Source organism: Manis javanica, chromosome 3 (genome assembly GCF_040802235.1).
Source record: "Manis javanica isolate MJ-LG chromosome 3, MJ_LKY, whole genome shotgun sequence".
NCBI lineage: Eukaryota > Metazoa > Chordata > Mammalia > Pholidota > Manidae > Manis > Manis javanica.
Genome location: NC_133158.1, coordinates 4,513,147 through 4,531,857, shown reverse-complemented (window position 1 = coordinate 4,531,857; position 18,711 = coordinate 4,513,147). Strand labels below are relative to the sequence as shown.

Genomic DNA, 18,711 nt, shown 5'->3' with positions numbered 1-18,711 from the left:
GACCCTCCGGCTTCATCTACTCATTGACTCCAATGGGATGCTCAACTCCACACTCTGGCAGGCCATGGATACATGTTTCAGAGTGGCTGAATTGAACCTCAATGCACCTTTGAATGATTTCTGGCCATTAATGAATGCATGACACCATCACAAGCCATTCTCTGTGGCTGTACAATCAGTGACACCTCTGTTGAAGGCATGAAATTAACACAGCAGAAGCCGGCCTCTGAACCCTTCATGCAAAGAGGTATCAGGCCCCTCGTAACGGCTTTTCCTGGCTTTCTGGACTTCAGAACGTTTTGAAGTAATAGTTAACTTCGATCTTTGAGAGCTGGGCTCCCGGATGCCAGCGTGCTGAACCCACCTCCGGTCCGCAGGTAGCAGAGAACAGAGACCAAGGCACTTACCCGCACGGCCTCGGACTTCTTGTGGAACATCTCCTCCATGTTCTTAGCCACCTTCTTCACCAGTTGGAGGCCGTCGATTTCTTCTATGGCAACGTCTTTCTCGTACTCTTTGTATTTCTGTAAGGAGGGAGGGTGACAGTCAGGGCACAGGACACCACAAACGCCGTGCACGTGATGGCAGAGCACGTCCACCCTCAAGGAATGTGAGTGAAGTCATAATATGACCGTCTCTGTTGGGCTTGGGAACCCGGCTGTATTTCAAAACTATTAAACCAACTAAGAAGACATGTGAAAACCAGCTCTGGCTGTTCTGGAAACTTAACTAGCACCCAGGAAAGGAATAAGCCCTACAGCGATCAAGCTCCTTATCCCCTGTCCTCTGCAGTTCCTGAAACCACCACTGTACTTCCAGTGGGACCACAGTCAGCCCTCCTTCGGGAAGTCTGCCCGGCTTCCTTATTTATCCTACAGCCACCACCACCGGAAACTCACTATCCCAGATGTGCCACAAAGCAAAAATGATGAAATTCAACTTTTGTGGGGTTTTCTTTTCCCTTAGACATTACTCATTTTATTTTCTCATGGCCAAAGACTGAGGACTTAAGGAAAAATAGTTTCAAGGCTGTGATTCAAATGTACAACTACAGCAGGAGTTGTTGGCAATCTGCAACCCTTGGACCAAATCCAATTCATCACCTATTTTTATAAATAATGTTTTATTGGAACAAAAACATACACAAAAACTGTGTTTATGTATTTAATGGAGTTAAGTAGTCACAACAGAGACTGGATGACCCACAAAGACTAAAATATTTATTTTCTCACCCTTTATTGAAGAAGTTTACCCAACTGGAGCAGGAACTAAGCAAAGCAGCATGGCACAACGTCTTTTAACCATTTTATAATGGGAGAGTCCTTGCCATGGATTCTAGCACTTCACGTCAATTCGCTAAATGTTCATGGAGGACTTCCTAAGGAGGTCACAGGTCACAGAAAGGAGAAAAGTACAGTAAGGGCAAAAATCCATGAAAACAATGTTATATAAGATTCTGTGACTTGTCAGTCTGCTGACAAGGGATTGATGTGACCCCCAGTTTACTCAAATCCTCAAAGAAAGTTTTTTAATTCAAACCCATCACACACCCTGGTAACTTATTCTGTTAAACCAGCAATCCTCAAAATGGTCCAGGAATCCCTGCAGGGTCCCTGACACTCTTTCAGGAGCCCATGAAGTCCTTCTATCCAACAGCATCTCTAAGGGAAGCCAGATCTTCCTCACAGAGTCCAAGACATCCCAACAGACATTACACAAAAGCGGATCTGAGAATCCACCTGTCTTCCCTTAAGCTAAACATTAAAGAGATATGCAAAAATGAAAAAAAAATGCCACCCCTGTTTTTTTGTTTTAGGAAATAGTTGTTTTTTATGAAATATATTTTTATAAAATGAGGTTTTATGTTTTGAATTCCTCAATTTTTATTTTTTCCCTTAATGTTTAAATGTCTTTGTTTTAATGTGTCAAATGACAAATATCCATAGATACAACCCACATAAGCAGAAATTCTTAGGGGTGTTCAATATTTTGTAAGAGCGTAAAGAGGTCCCGAGGCCAAAATGCTTCATTTAACTGAAGATTTAATTTTGTTCCCACTGGAAAGAAATACTGTTTTTTAATAAACACCTCCCAAATGGAGTCTGAAAGATTTATAATGTCAACAAGAATCCCTTACATTTATGTAGCTATCAGAAGGCTGGGTAACTGAAAATACTGAGGGATTTCTATTCACCCTTCTTTGTGGGGAACACCGGAATCAGTTACCCCTCACCCTAGGTTCCTACCTAGGAAAAACAGGGGTTCCACATCTTATCTGGGCTCAAAACACCTTGAGAGTCATTTCTAAAGTGGACGATTTAATGACTTTTTAATGGCAGGATAATTTTTGAGATAAATTTGTATCTTCTCCCTTTTCCCCTGCTTTCACCTTCAAAAATATAAACTGGGAGGAAGTTCTGCCTTGTCTTGCTCCGAGAAAAGGAGTGTGTGTGTTGTGTGTGTGTGTGTGAGAGTGAGACACACACACAAAACACTTCCCTTCCTAGCTTAGATTTCAGAATCCTTTGAGGCAAGAATACTGGGTGTCCTAAAAGAAGAAGATTGCAGTGTGGGGACAGAGGGACTGACTCTACAGAAACGAATGTAAGAGAGAATACCTCTGATCCCTAAAACTAAAATGAAATCCCTGGAGTCCTTGGGCATCTGGCCACACAGAGAACCCAGTACCCACCACAGGACGCCAGCAGAGCAAGAGGTGGGGAGGGTGGGAAGGGATCCCCAGACTGGACATGGGGGCCTCTGACCTGAATGTTAGCCCAAGGGCTTGGCATTTCTCAGAATTAAGGTGATTCTCAAGAAATAAACAAAGTGCCTTTCTCTTCTAGACCAGCTGGGTCTGGGCCAAGACAGTGTTTCTAAGATGCTCTGAGCTGCTCTCCATGGTCCACTATGACCATAAATTATAAGGGACGTGCTCCTCCCTAGTCCCTGAAAATACCCATAAAAACTGTAGGTGTCTATCTTGAGAGTCTCCCTCTTATATCTCACTTGGAAAACCACTTCCTGCTTCTTGTCTTCCCATCCTTCTCAACCAAGCTGCCCAGGTTCCCCAAGACAGGGAGGCTGTGCACCCCCTGGGAGCTCCCAGAGCTCTCCGTGCCTATGTCTCCTGGCACCATAGCTGATGTGGCCTGGGAGGTAAGGACAGGCCTTCCGGGTCACCCCTGGCCTGCAGCAGATGCTCACAGGGCTCATTTAGATGAGGCTTCTTACAGAGCAGGGTCAGGGTTACAGTTCAAGGGGTACAGGTGAGCACGTGGCTGTACTGTCCTGTGGTACTGCAGGCTGGCTGACCACCTCATCCCTTGGGAGGCGACTGGATTGGCCTGGGCTGTGGGACTCCAGCCAGCCCCACCCTGGCTCAAGCTAACAGTCCTCTGGTATATGAATACAACTCTGATCAGTGGAAACTTTCCTTGAAGTTCAAATGCAAGTCAATGTCTTTGGGGCAAAAAAAATCCGGGGTTCCTCTGCTGCCTGTCAGATGTGCTCCAAAAGCCAACAGCTGAGGCCGGCTTACACCCAAGGCTGATGGGTGTAAATGCAAAGTTCAGAAGTGAGTAAAACCAAACCAAACGAATGTCAGTCTACTATTTACACAGTCACTAAAACAAATCTCTGTCTTAGTAATTCTGTAACTAAAGGTGACCTAGATGCTTAAGATAAAGAAACATAAAATGGATTTCACAATTAGCCTTTATCGGAATCTTTTGGGTTTTACATAAGGCCCCATTATTCTGGCTGCAGCTGCTACTTGGATGTTTCTTTCCCTACTGGGAGAGACTTCTGGAAGGGAATCAATTTATTAACTCTTACCAGCCCCCACGTTTCCAGGGAGATCTACCTGCGTCCTCTCTTCTGAGCCCCAACCATGAGAAGAAGCCACTTACCTTATGGGGGTTGTCAGTCTCCCAGACAATTCCTGCCTGGTGACCCCTAGCTGACAAATCTCACTCAACATGAAGCTTTGCAAGCCAAGGGCTCCAGATTTGGAACAAATGTAGCAGTTCACTGGTTCCATTTACCTGCCAGCCTGTCCCCTCCCCTCAGGACCTGTGACAACAGGTCCTCTGTGCCGATGAGCCGAGCCTGAACTACTTTCTCACCACCCTGCGGAAGTTATCCCATAAGCAAAAAGACTCTGCCATTCAAGATGCGTGAATGCAGGTTGGAATCAGGTCAGAACAACATAATGCCTTTTTCTCGCCAGGAAACATTAGTTTGGTGGAATCCAAGGAGTTTGAAGAACAGAAAGGGTAACCCAGTGATAGTCATTCATCAATCACAAGCTCTTAGCAGCTCAGAATGGCGATCTATGTCAAAACCACTAAAAATGCTCCTCCAGTACAAATTCAAGCAATTTGACCTCCAACGACTAGATAAAATTACAGGAGCGCATAATTCTTCATAGCCATCCCAAATTGTGCAAAAGACTGTCATAAACATGCATGCAGTATGTTACAATAAGTTAGACAGTAATCAGCGTTTTGTTGTTTTAAACTACAGATCTGCACACACAGACACACACACAAACATACTGTTAGGAGGACAAATGCCAAGTGTTCACGGCTGGCTGTGCAATTACGAATGACATTTTCTTTCTTTTTTTGCTTACCTGTATTTCCTACTTTTTAAAATGAATGAACTATTTTGGAAATTAGAAAATACGAAAGTTGTAGTTATGTGCAGAATAGCATCTGGGCATGAAATAAACAGATTTCTTTAAGGAAGTGCGGTGGCAATTAGAATCTGTGTGATTAAGCGGCATGTCTTCATTAGCAGAGCCCAAGGAAGTCAGTAAAATGAGTCCTCTGCGAATCTCGGGCCCAGCACGGGGCGGAAGCTCTCGCATATGAATCTGCCTGACCCTCACGGCTACCCTGAGAGGCAGGTATTCCCCCCACATTGCAGATGGGAAGCCAGGCACAGAGAGGTTCAGTCGTTGGAAGTCAAATGGCTGAAGAGTGGGCTTTAGACCTGGCAAGGTCTAGCTCCTAACTGCCTGGTCCGGTGCGTAAAGGGCCGGAAGTCTGAATATTTGTATACATGTTCAGAGGGCCCATTTCGTTGCCATAACAACCTGTTTCATCGCTTTCATAGCCAACAGTGGCTTGGATTCAAATATGAAAAACCAAAGACATCATCAAATGGGGGCCCAGCTGCTCTGAATGAGTGAAAGCCACACAGCCAGGGCACACTGGCTGTCACCAGAGTCCACAGGGCCACGGGGGTTGGGAGGAGCTTGGGGTCTAGCCCCAGAGCAGCAGCCATAGCTCTTGACAATAAAAAAACCTTCAGGGAGGGGAGAAGACCACCCTGAGAGCGGCCCCGGAGCCTCGGCTGTGAACTCCTCTGCTGTGCTTCGGCTCCACACCACCAGAGCCCTGGGGGCAGTCCACCCACACTCCCTTCCCTAGGGGGTCTGCATCCCCACCCTGCTGTGCAGCCAATGACACTCTATTTCTATGGGTTTCTACGACTGCACTAGCTGTCGCATTTGCTTCCGAGAAAGCAGCAGCCCTTCAAAGGGGAGAAGGAGTCGCAAGTATCAGCAGGTCCCTGTAAACTCACAAAACAAAGGCAGACGTCTGGGAAGCCGCAGCCCAGGGCCTACACAGACCCGCCACCCCAAACCCTCAGGCTCGCCTGTCTTTCCCTCTGTGGTTCTGCTAGGGCTTCTAACAAGTGTTGTATTTTCGTATGAATGCCTTCCTGACCTGCAGCTCTTAATGTAAGAGACAAATTCCCCTGTGGTGGTAGATTATTTTGATGCTCTTTGCTCTGCCGCCCATCCTCTGGGCCTGCCCTTGACGTGGGGCCGTGCCCATAGCTTTAGCCAGGACTAGGGTCATAGCAGAACACAGCCCTTCAGAAGGGCACCTCTCAGCATTCAGACACAGGAGGGAGGCCAAGCCTGAGAGCTTTTCACACCCTGTGTCACAGGAGAGCATCTGAAGCTTCCAATCCTTCTGTTGGCAGAATCAGCATTTGGCAAGAAATCTCACGATGAGCCGAGAACATTTATCATTTGAGAAGGGAGACACGGAAATGCATTATTTCTGCAGCATCTATTTTGCCAGATCATTTCACACAAACACCAGGAAGAGAAAAGCACTACTTCATTGTCAGAACACTTAATGTTGTTCATACATTGGGGTCATTTTTTTCCTCCACGGTAACTGCGTATCTAGAAGTGAGTCACCTGGAACAGCCCCCAGAGAGGGCGCTTCCGTCAGGAGACATCAGACGGATCGCAACTAACGGGGACAGAAGCCAAACAAGGAAGAGGCGGGGGCTCTGGGCGTGCTGGGCACCAGCACACGGCGCCCCCTGCAGGCGGTTACTATTAGCCAAAAAGCTGGGGCATCTGCACGTGGTCTCTGGACCCAAATTTCTCACCAAAAACTAGAAGCACAGCTCTAGAGTCAGCTTAATTAAATCACTAGGGGAGGGCAGACAGAAGGTCAGGGGAGAAGACACAAAGCCAGGGCCTGCCCACCCCCGCGTGAGAATCTGGGGAGCTCATCTCAAAGCCCATGACTTGAGAGAAAGTGGTGTGCTTGTCCATCCCTCCCCGAAGCCCCCAGTACTTCCCTCGCTGCGCCCTGACCTGGTCCCCGGTAAACCTGTCCCTGGATATACCCTGAAGACAGGTAAGCCCAGAACCCAGAAAGGTGGCTTATTAACGTAAGAGCAGACGACTCCTCACGTTGCTACTTGAAGGTTCAGTGTTCAGCCTTACTCATTCCTTCAGGCTCCGAAACAGGCGCAGTACAGGAGACAGACTCATTAGACCAGCCACTGAAGCGAGGGCCACGCCAGCACAAAAACGGAGCCTAAGTGAAATCCTGACACCACTGTGATTTTCATTCCCGTGGCAAATACTCATCCACGGCCGCCCCGTGCTGGCAGGGGGGTGGCGGGACCACTGGCACAGACGTATGTTCCCTTGGGGCTCAAGGAAGCTAGTTTGGGGTTCATTTTGTCAAGTACTAAGTTGAGCTGCATGGGTCATTCCCATGGAGCCTTGAGCGCTGATGCCCTGCACGGCCATGCCGTGTGCGTCCCCTCTCAAGGCCACGCCCACCTGAAGCGCAGGTGCACCGGGCCTGCCAGACCCAGGAGGGTGGCGTGGGTCCTCCGCTGAGCGCACAGCAGGCAATGCGGCAGATGTGTTCCTCCCTCAAGAAAGGTGAATACCAGGAGCTGTGGGCAGCCCCATAGTCTGGGAGAGCAGAAAACCTGGCCACGAACAGGCAGGTCATCAAGTCATCAGGGAGAGGTGCAAACAATGAACTCGTCCACGGCCACAGAAGAGGAGGTGACTGAGCAGCATGTGTGATTCCTGCCTGCAGGGAGACACAGCCTGCGAAGTACCCTGTTCATGCACGAGGCAGTCAGGAGCCATCACAAGGTGGCTGGTAAACAGAGGTCTGACGGGCAGTGGGAACAAGAAGGGGGCAGGGCACGGTTTCCTTAAACCGCGTGTAAGCTCATCATACGTCCCTCTGGGGGACAAAAGTGACACAGTCTTGCTCTGCCTCTGATTTTCTAGCAGAGGGCTGACCACAGCAGGAAGGGTGGGAAAGAATCCACACGGACTTGGCTGGAACGCTATGGATTTGGGACCTGGTAGCAGCATCCTGCCTGGCGGAGAATCAGGCCAGGGTTAAAGTCCCAGGAAGACCAACACGCATGCCACATGCCAGGCAGCCCGGCATGGTGCTGAGGCCAGGGACTCTCCACATTTACTAAGTTCAACGCACTGATGTCCCCACTTACTAGCCATGCGACCAGTTGCTCAGGCCCCATCAGCTGCCTTTTCTTCATCAGTGGAGGGAAGGACACCAGACTTTGTTCTGGTCCTGGGATGATCAAATGAGGTCAAGGGTGTCAAGTACCCAAGCAGAACGTTGGACAGAGAGTAAAGCACTCAAACAGCAGTGATGGAGATCGCAGAGGTGCTGATAAATGCCGACACTTTTCCCCTGCCTTCTGAAAGAGGCCATGCTATCGCCTCAACAATAGGAAGAAACTGTGAACCAACTTGCACAACCTAACAGATGAACAGAACAGAGCTCTGAAAGCTGGTCTGGGCAATGGCATTTCTCAAATACATTTACAAGGCCCTGGGGGCCCACAGTAATACCTCCTGGGGGATGGCTCCCTTCTGGCAGGAACTGGATGCTGGAAGTCTGTTTGCATGGAGGGGAAGACAATTTTTAGATATGTGACTAAAGATGTTGTAATAAAAACTAATCATCTACCATTTTTGGATTGTCTTCTTACAGGCAGTGTCATCTTATTATGACATAAATGGATTTTGCATTGCTCTCAACTCAATTATAGGACATAGAAGTGTCACTTCAAAATACAACATTCCTTAGCAATTATATTTACAAGTAAACATATTTCTAAACCCTTTAAGCTGGTGTTAGGAACACTTCTTTTTAACCATAACAGCGACAAACCTAACTGTATTCATGGAATTTTCAGTCACAGAAGAATATTTTTCTGTTTGAAAACGGAAGGTGCCGCTTTTGTCCAAATAATTCTGTTTCACACAGAACTCTGATCAAGTGTCCTCAAGGTAAAAAAAACACCCATTATTAGTGCAGTGTTCTGGAAGAAACTAATGAAGTTTGAAGAAAATCCTTGAAAAATGCCATTTTTCTCTGTCTAAGCCATCAGCACAACTTTGCTGCATAAGAAAAGAATCTTCAGGGGTGACAGGAGAGAGGGGGAGCTGGGGCAGTAAATTACCACCCAAAGAACAGAGGGAAGGCAGGGAGCCCTGGGGTCCTACCTCTGCGGGACTGTGGCAAATGGGGACCCCTGGGGGAATCTGGGAGACCCACGGGAAGCAGCTCTTGCTCTATGGGGGGGAAAGCGTGGACACGGATGACCACGGAAGGCAGCATTTTCCTCAGTGTGTTACTCAGAATTTACAGCTTTGGGGAAAGGGGAGTGTAGTCCAAATTATTTCTCAAGGTGCCTCCTGGTGCTCCCCAAAGGGAGGACTGTCACAGTATCACAGGTAGCAGGGTCCCCAGCCCCAGTGTCCCCTGGAGCTCTTGTTCCCAGCTGGCTGTTCGGAGTGCCTCCGTGAATCACAGGACTCAGGGGAGACTGCCCTTCTACGCATCTGGCTCTGCAGCAGGCAGCCTCTGACAGGTCCCATGGCTTTCATGTTGTCGGGCCCTGAGTTAAAGATGGAGATCTCTCCTCTCCCTGTTTTACTGTCTATCTTCTTTTTTAAAAAAATCTTGATAAGTCCCATAAGCTTTTACTGCCCAACACAGTCAACTGGACAAATGCCACTGATAAATTTTAGATCTGTGGTGATAAAACCGAGTGTGAATGTCGTATTAGATTCCCGTTTTATATGAGGGAAATAAGTCAGATGCGAGGTACTAAGCTAGCTGTTGATACAACCATCCTTGTCCTAGCATGGGAGCAGAACACACTGCTTTAAAATGGGGAAACTCATCTGCCTGTGAACAAAATCAAATGGTCTCAATGCTTAGAAAAATATCCAATTCCTGAGTATTTTCTGGATTACCTCATGGGGAGTTAAGGCTCTGAAATGCAAATATTTATGCTGTATATACATCCTCACAACATTAAAAGCCAAAATGATGATTACAGGTCCATGTATGTCACAGAAGAAACATCTCATTGTATGCATTTATGAGCTTCTTTTATGTATACCAACAACTGTAACATACCAAACTGCAAATAATAAAATATTACAGAGCCTGGACTACTTGACATTGATTATTTTCTGCAGTCCCCTTTTGCAAATATTTTTTTGATGTTCCCATTTAAACTCATGCATCCTTCCCTTCCTCGAGGAGCAGCCAGAACAGCAACAACAATAATTTATTACTAATAACACCTGTTAGCATTTATTGAGCACTTACTTTGGGTCAGACAGATACTATTTCTTCCCATTTTACAGGAAACTTCTATTTTAGGGAACTGAGGCACAGAGAGAATTAGGTAACTTACCCATGATTACACCACTTTAGTAAGTGGTTATATTAGTTAGGGGGACACTAGCTACTATAATCAAAACACCCAAAATCCCACTGACTTAACACAACAGAGGTTTAGCTGTTGCTCATGTGACTGTCCCACGAGGGAGAGCCCTGTCATCAGACAGCCTTCCACACAGTGACTCGGGGACCCAGGGCTCTCCCGCTGCATGTCTCTGCTCTCCCCTTAGGCCCTGGAATCCTCTGCATTCAGCCAGCAGACGGCGGGGATGAAGGGAGGAAGGCACACCTCCTTCTTGAACTCCTGAGCCTGGAAGTGACCTGCATCAGCTCTGCTCTGTGTCCACTAGCAGTATCCAGGCACGAGGCCCAATGCAAGGGAAGAGAGCCCAGGGAATGGGACCGGCGGCACTACGAAAAGGGATGCTTAAACCATCAGGGGTCTGTTAGCTGTCAGCACCACTATCCCAGAGCCACGATTCGAACCCAGGAAGCAAGCACCCACAGTCTGCTCTTCACGGCCACACTTTAGTGTAAAAGCTTGCTAAACTATGGATAAATAAGACCTCAGATTAAAACTTGGCTGGGAACCATCTGCAACCTGGACACTTTAGAGCTGGCGCAATCAAGTCAAAATCTACGGAAAGGATAATATGACCCAATCACTTGTGTGTGTAATTACACTCAGGCTCAGATGTTAAAGGCCCAGATACTGGAACACATTATAAACAATTCTTAGACCTTCTGTCTGATTTCCTTAATCCCAGCTCAAATAAAACTGCTATTTGAATAACATCAATGACCTTCTCTAGCATACGATATTAGTTGCCCAAGCACCACAAAAGTTAATTGGCTTAACTAAAGTCTTTTTAATTCTATATCCAAGATGTCCTGGAAATCGAAGGCAATCAATGAATGAGTCTGCAAGATCCGTAACAAGCTTAGAGCTAATACTATATGCAGCTGCTCAAGTGGTTTCTGTACTTATACAGCCAAAATCTGGAATGAGTGTTAGGACCCTGCATCTGAATGAGCCTTTAACTACATCGACTCCAGGATGGAGTCTACCGACTACAGAGACACCGATTCCTGGCACAGCACAGCCAGACCCCAGCTTTTTTGGGGGAGTGCAGAGAACCTTGGTGAGAGACAGTGCCAGTAGCTATGAACCCACCTGCCCTCCTATCGAAAGGAAGAGCTGAAGGCCGAGTCTCCTTTCTTGGGTTGGAAAGCTGCCTTTGTAAAAAGGGGGGGAAGATTCTGTTCCCTCTTACTGATGTAGGAAGCTACGAAAAACGAACCGCGGCTGCAGCAGCCTTCACATATCATCCGCTCACCTCACATCTGCCTGCAGGAGTTCACGGCAGGTGACCCCTCCCGCTGTGCCCTCCACGGACAGCACCTCCATGTGACGGTGTTCCGGCAGAGCCGCCCTTGGCTCAGATACCAAACGTCATCTGGGATTTAGATGTCACCAATGTCAGAATCAAAGATTTTCTGCAAAGCTTCTATCCTATCCGGAAATGGTGGCCACGTTTGGGGCTTCTGCTGACCTCTGTCAAATGCAGGGCATACTGGGGTCACCCAGTCTCCTTCCATTGTTAAAAGAAGCCCGAAATCTGTCTTTATGTCAAATCTGCCTGCGAACAAAATCAAACGGTCTCAATGCTTATAAAAATATCCAATTCCTGGGTATTTTCTGGATTACCTCATGGGGAGTTGAGGCTCTGAAATGCAAGTATTTATGCTGTACATACATCCTCACAACATTAAAAGCCAAAATGATGATTATAGGTCCATGTAAGCCAATTTTTTGAGCACTCGGGGGCCCAGATCCAAACTGCCTCTCGACACCTTCCTCCCTGTCCACCTTCACAGGAAGAGCCTGAGACGGGGCAGCAGGGGTTCCTCCTCCCGCAGGCAGAGACGAACCACACAGTGTGCAGACTACTTCCTGGTAGCCACACTAACTCTCAACCCAGGCAGTGTCCGAGGCACGCAGAGGGCAGCGGCCTGCCCAGGCCAATATGAGACAGGAGTCCAGCTGGCTTACCAGGCTCCCAGGCGGTACGTGGGGACAGAGCCAGGGTCCCCCTCAGCACTTGGGTTCCCCAGCCATGCAGGCACGCAGCACCTGAGGCTGCCTTCCCAGAGACCCCACATACATCCAAAAGCACTTGACCCCTCAGGACCTTGTTCCTAGGCATGGAAACAAGACCACGGAACGGAGGGACCCCAGCAGGCTGGCAGAAGCCCGCACGGTACTCTCAACATGGGGTTTTTCTATGGTGGTTCAAAGAATCCTAGAGTCCTAGGAAATGTTAACTAATGTCTGACTGTGTCTCCCCACCCCCAACATACACACAATCACGATGCTACCAATATTTTCTCTCCTACGGTGTATTTAGGAAAACAAAAGGGAATTAGTCAATATATCCACCTTATTCTTACCATGCTCTGCTATGCCCTTAAGATGCGGGTTTGGCGGGCTTGGGGGAATGGTTGCTCTGGCATCTGGTGAAGCTCGTGGACCCTTCTCAGAATATTTTTAAATGCAAAGAAGAAAACACATAGGGAGAAAACCAATTCTATTGAAATTCGGCTTTCAAAATGTTTACAGCGTAACTCTGGGCTGCAGTAATGTTAAATGCTTCTTCATCAGGCGTCAAATAACACGTGCACAGCATCCACAGTCCCCGCTGTCCGGGATGAGCGGCCGCAGCAAGGAGATACCTGCACCGACTATGACGGTGTCCGGGATGAGCGGCCGCAGCAAGGAGATACCTGCACCGACTATGACGGTGTCCGGGATGAGCGGCCGCAGCAAGGAGATACCTGCACCGACTATGAAATCATAGGAAAACGCCTGTCATTTCCAGGGGTGACAAAGTCGCAGGCACTGCTCTGGTTTGTCACCCACATTTCTAAGATAAAGTAATACACTTTGGTTAGATGTGAATGAAAATAAGAACGGCACTTTTTTCCCACCTAAGTTCACAGCCCCTAGAATTCTCTCCAAGGTGTGGACACAGGTTAAGCTGCTCTCTGCACCACCCAAGAACAGCAAGAGGTCCTGGGAAAGGTCACCAGCTGCCCCCCAGTTCACGGGCGGTATCAGCATGGACACCTGTTACCGACTGCTGGTCTGTGTCACAGATACTGTCTGGTCATTAGCATATATTTATAATCCCATTTAGGATTTCTGTATATTAAGCCTACACAGTTAGGGATTTCCTGTAACGATTAATTCTGCCAGATGGCTTTGCTGTCTATGGAAGTGTAGATATAGCCTGTGAGCTTCTCTGGATGCTCTGCCAATAAATGAGGATTTGGCAAATGCACCAGGGAAGGGCAAACACTAAACCGGAAACAAAATTTATCTCAGGCCACGCTCTTAGCACAGAATTAGTGGGAACTATAAATCTTTTCCCTATACATCACCAGGTTATTTACCAGACTTCTTCACAAAGAGCATACGTTCATGTATATCTGTGTGATTCAAAATATATTAAGTGTCAAGTTCAGAGAAATTTAGTATTCACTGATACAAAAATATAATGGATGCCCCATAAGGTGCAAAGAGCCCTGTGACTGAGTCAGACGGTTTACTCCCAGGACGTGCAGGAAACAGCCCACCAGACAAGCCTGGCCTTTGTCCACAACTACAAGATTATGGTCTCAAAAAATAGCTCACCCAGTGGATTGCCAACTGTACTGTCCCAGAAACCAACTCCTGAAGTGATGCTGAGTAAGGTGCATTGAGTTTATAATTCAGCCACGTAAAAGCACAAAGGAAAAGAACGGGGAGAGGGAACTCAACAAAACTCTCACGGTGGCTGCGTTACTGTGGCAGGACTCTGACTGACCTTCCTACAGGGAGAACGTACTGCTTTTATAATAAGGAAGAGTCTTGTTTTACCTTCCACTATTTCAGGAGAGTTTGAGGGGAAGTCAGGGCACCGGCTGCAGGGCTAGCCTGCCTGGCTGGAATCCTACACTCCACTTTCCATTTTCCTCCACCCTAGACATTACTTTTCCCATTTGATAAGAGCATTGATAACAAATTTAGAAAACTGGAATGAAGATTATACCAATGAGAGGAGAGGGTGTTGTTCAAGAACATGGCTTTGGTATAAAACTGAATACAATACCGAGGGTTTTCGGCAAATCTAAGCTTGCTGGAGTGAGACACAGATGCTAGCTCGTACCTCATAGATGGAGAATCAAAAAAGCAGCAAAGTGAGACCAGAACTGTTACAGTTGCCTGCATATTTCTTTCACAGGCTTTTGCAGTTCAATTTCAGGAAAAGTACTTTCTCTTCTTCCCTTAAATTGCGTATTCCATAATGAACATCACATCTACATAAGGAATCGTGAACAACGGTCAGGTGGGAGACATATGTCTGCTTGAGTCATGACTCATCTTTTCCAAACGTGAACTGATCCAAAAGCAATACAGTTCCAAGGGCATCTTCCCTCTCTCCCCTCCTCCCCCAAATCTGGAATGCGGGCGTCTGTGCATGCCCACGTGTGTACATGGGCACGCTGTGTTTCATGGGTTGTAGAGGGATAAGCCAAAAGAACAAAGACAACCAGAACAAGCACAGGAAATTAAGGTCTACTTTGATGGGTAGAAATGACAGGTCTTGTTTGGAAAACCCTAACTCATAAATGCAGTATCTTTGCAATTTTAATTGGGGGATACGTTCTAAGACCCCCCCAGTGGATGCCTGAAACCACAGACACTACCATACCCTCTAGATACTATGTTTCTTCCTATACATGCATACGTATGATAAAGTTTAATTTGCAAATTAGGCACAGTAAGAGACTAACAACTGTAACTAAACAGGCCAATCATAACAATATATTGTAATAAAAACTATGTAAATGTGGTCCCTTTCAACATCTCATGGTGCTCTACTCACCCTTCCCGGGAGAACGTGAGATGATAAAAGGCCTACGTGATGAGATGAGGTGGGGCGGACGAAGTAGGTGTTGTGCGTAGGGTTAGACTGTGACTGGCCTTCTGATGATACTTCAGAACATCTGCTGATGGACCATGGCTGACACAGGTAACTGAAACCTCAGATTGTGAAACTGCAGATTAGGGGAGCTACTGTACCATTAAATCATTTCCTATAAAAATTATTATATCTGTATAGTCTTTGTATCAGTTATTATGGCTACAATTATAATCTGTTTAATGTTTTCCTTTCCCTTTTTCCTACCTTTGAACATAAATACAGCTAACCCGGGAGCAATGCAGGGGTTAGAGGCACTGACTCCCAGGCAGTCGAAAATCCACATAAAATTTTTGACTCCCTAGAAACTTAACCACTAATAACCTACTATTGACCAGAAAGCCTCACTGATAACATAAGGAGTCCATGAACACATTTTTAATGTTACATGTATTATGCATGCTATTCTTACAATAAAGTAAGCTAGAGAAAAGAAAATGTTTTTCATATTGTCGCAAATCTCCAAAAAATTTTCCACTGTATTTATTGAAAACAATCTGCATATAACTGGACACATACAGTTCAAATCTGTGTTGTTCAAGGGTCAGCTTAACTGTAACATACTATAAAGAAATACATTCACCCAACAGAGCATCAAAAATAAGAAGTTAGGACAATGACATTATTGGTAACACTTGTACCCAGAAAACAGCATAGTTAAAAGCCAAATATATAATCAAATATCCATGTCCTATACTAATAGAAAGAAAGAGGGGGAAGAGGCAGGAATAAACAATAACTGGGAGACCGGAACTAGGTCCGAGTCATGTGCACTCATCCCTTCTACCAAACTCCCTTCTCTGTCTGCAGCACAGCCTATGAACTCTGAAGGTGAAGAAGTGGTAAATCATCAGAAAATCGATAATCCTTTGTGAATTAATGAGGAAACAATCCCAGCGAACATTCTCTGGAAGGGTGGGACAGGGAACACGGGCAAGGGCCACTGGCAGAGACGGCCCGCGGGGGTTCCGACATCAAGTCCATGTCCTGGGGAAACGACGTCACATCCCGTGACACCTCCAGCAGGCAAACTGCCATGTTCTGCTGTCAACAGGCGAGAGGCGCCCCAGGGCCTCCTCTGCCACCAACAGAAGGCCTTTCACGGAATTTAGGAGAAGTGCGAGAGAAAAATGAATAAAAATCTAATACAAGGTTCTTATGGGAAGAACTTCCTCTGTTTAAAAAAAAATGATTTTTAGCTTCTGGTTCCAAATTGTTCTAAGTTTTTGAACTAACTCCTTTGATTAGAGGGGAAATCCTTTAAATTACTAGAGCAGAAATAAATGCATCTGCGATATACAGAGATGAACGCTGAGAAAGACAGAGGCCTGGCGGCCTTTGTAGAGGATCTACGCCGTTCCACGTCCTCAGCCATAGGATTTCCCCCGCGGACATAGCTTCACTGGGTGCAAACCAGCAACAAGACACTTACGGGTTTCAATTACCAAATATTTATCTTCCAAATAAATCTCATGTCTTCTAACCCTGACAGAAAATCGGTATGTTAATTCACTTCTGTTTCATTCTATAATGTCTTCTTTCATTAATCCTCTTTCCCTGGGGACTCCTTTCAAATCTTGTCACTTATCCTCTACAGAAAAAGTTCCCTTCTTCTGAATTCAAGGTGAATCGTACCTAGTAAACAAGCCCTGAATGTATCTGCCTCTTGCATTCACTTTGTGTGCTGGAGTTCCCATTAATTGAATACTTTCTTAGCTGTTCCTATTTCCTTGTTATCATCACACTTCCTTTAATCCATTCATCCTTCATTCAACACGGCGCAGGGCTACATAAGGTTAACCAGAGAAAGGAAAGCAAAGGGGAGAAATCAGAACATCAACCTAAAACGGAAAGCGAAAATTAACTTTAAAAATGTGATGCACACATTTGATGAAGAAACACCGATAAAAGGTGCTTTGTGGGCAAACCGCATGAAGGCAGCTATCCCGCAGCCCCAGACCCCTCCCGCCTTAGGTTCAGTGAGGCTGCAAAGCGCTGATGTAAAAATACATAAGAAACCACATATCTGAAGGTCGCGAAGCATGCATTTCATGACTCTCATTACAAACCAAGTTTTCCCAACAAGCCAGTGAAATAGCCAACACTCCACGTCACAAATGAAGACTGAGAGACCCGCAGAGGCTGTAAGTGGGCCAGGCATCCTCCCACAGAGGCCGAGACTGGACTTCAAAGCCCACTCATAGTCTTTCCTTCTTATTCCCCAAGAAATCAGTCCAAACTGCAAAGTAGGAATACCTCTCCATCTGTCTGTTCTGTGAATCCACATTTCACATATCAGAGTTTTGGAAGCCAGGTACCTCTGGATTGTTCAAAAGTTATTATGCATGATCCACACGCAGGCCCCACGTGAGCGTCGACAAGGATCCAGGACATGGTAAGTCCCAAGTCCAGGAGAGACGATCCTGCCAGCCTTGGCTTTGAACATGTCTTTTCTTTTAGAGCCCTCACCTCCCTCACCCCCCTCTCCCCAGCCAAGTCCTACTCCTCAGCCATCCCTGACCATGAGTCCACTCCTGCAGGAAGTCCCCTTGTGCCCCAGAGGAGTGTGCCCTTGTGGTCCACCTCACGGGGATCTCTGCTATAGCTTACTAAGGGTCCAGCCTCCCCAGGGGGAGGGAGATGTCACAGCCCTTGATATATGTTCACGTGTGTATGAGTCTCTGAGGGGTTTGTTAAAATGCAGGTTTGGTTCAGCTCTGGGGTGGGTTGGGCTTCTGCATTTCCAACAGGCCCCTGGGTGACGTGATGCCAGGGCCCGCAGAGCAGTCCGAGGCCTACGGAAAGGCACCGTGGGTTTCACCTGCACACCCACCATCCACGGAGCTGCGGGGAGGGGAGGAGGGAGAGGCTTGCTGAGGGAATGACTAAGTCCCGCCCAGGTTGGCCAGGAAAGCTGTGCCAGGGTGCTGCCAACTGTCCGGCTGCTTTGGAGACAGTAGGCGTTAATGCACAAATACTAATGAGAAGATAGAACTGAACTGAGAAGACGCAACTTATGAACCAGGGAGCCCATATAACACCAAAGTTATTTCCTACCACATTCAGTGGACTCAAAATATGACACCACCTCTGGCATCTCAGAAGTTAAAGACGACAGGTGAGAAAACACACCACTTGGGGGGGAAACTAAACTAGGTTGTCAACGTTCCCTGTAATTTCTGGCTGCAGCATGCTGACACCTTTCACTGAACTGCAGACGGGGCTGTGAAACGACAACACTGCGTCTGCCCTGCACCCCCAGGACTGTCCTTCCGAGGTGACCAGCAGTCACAACGGTGACCGCAGCAGCCCCATCGGGCGCCCGCCCATGCCCACGTGCTGTTCTAAGGGCTTCATGTGAAAACCAAGTGGTCTAATGCCCAGCCACCCTGTGAAGGAGCCACTGTTAGCTCCCCATTTTACCTGGGGCTCCAAAGAAGGCCCTGGTTTGCCCAAGGTCACAGAGCTGGTTCACAGCAGGGCAAGATTCGAACCCATAGCAGGCTGTCCGACTCAGGTGTGTGTGTGTCCAAGAGGTGCCCTGACAACAGCATTTCAAGGCAGAGTAAAGGAACAGGTGACCCTAGAGACAAATTCGGAGGCCTAGGTCCCAACCTCTAGACAGCAAGCAGGGGAGGTAGTCCCTGGTGTACACACAAAGGTCTCCT

General features: G+C 47.1%; 1 protein-coding gene across 7 annotated transcripts in view; it reads right to left on the bottom strand.

Moving 5' to 3' along the window:
• The window catches only part of CACNA2D3 (calcium voltage-gated channel auxiliary subunit alpha2delta 3), a 699,185-nt gene that overhangs the window by 547,125 nt on the left and 133,349 nt on the right, over positions 1-18,711 (bottom strand). For all 7 annotated transcript variants that reach the window (XM_073230729.1, XM_073230727.1, XM_073230728.1 and 4 more), the window contains exon 3: positions 408-524. In XM_073230729.1, the coding sequence (XP_073086830.1) occupies positions 408-524 (117 nt within the window). The remainder of the gene's footprint in view (positions 1-407; positions 525-18,711) is intronic.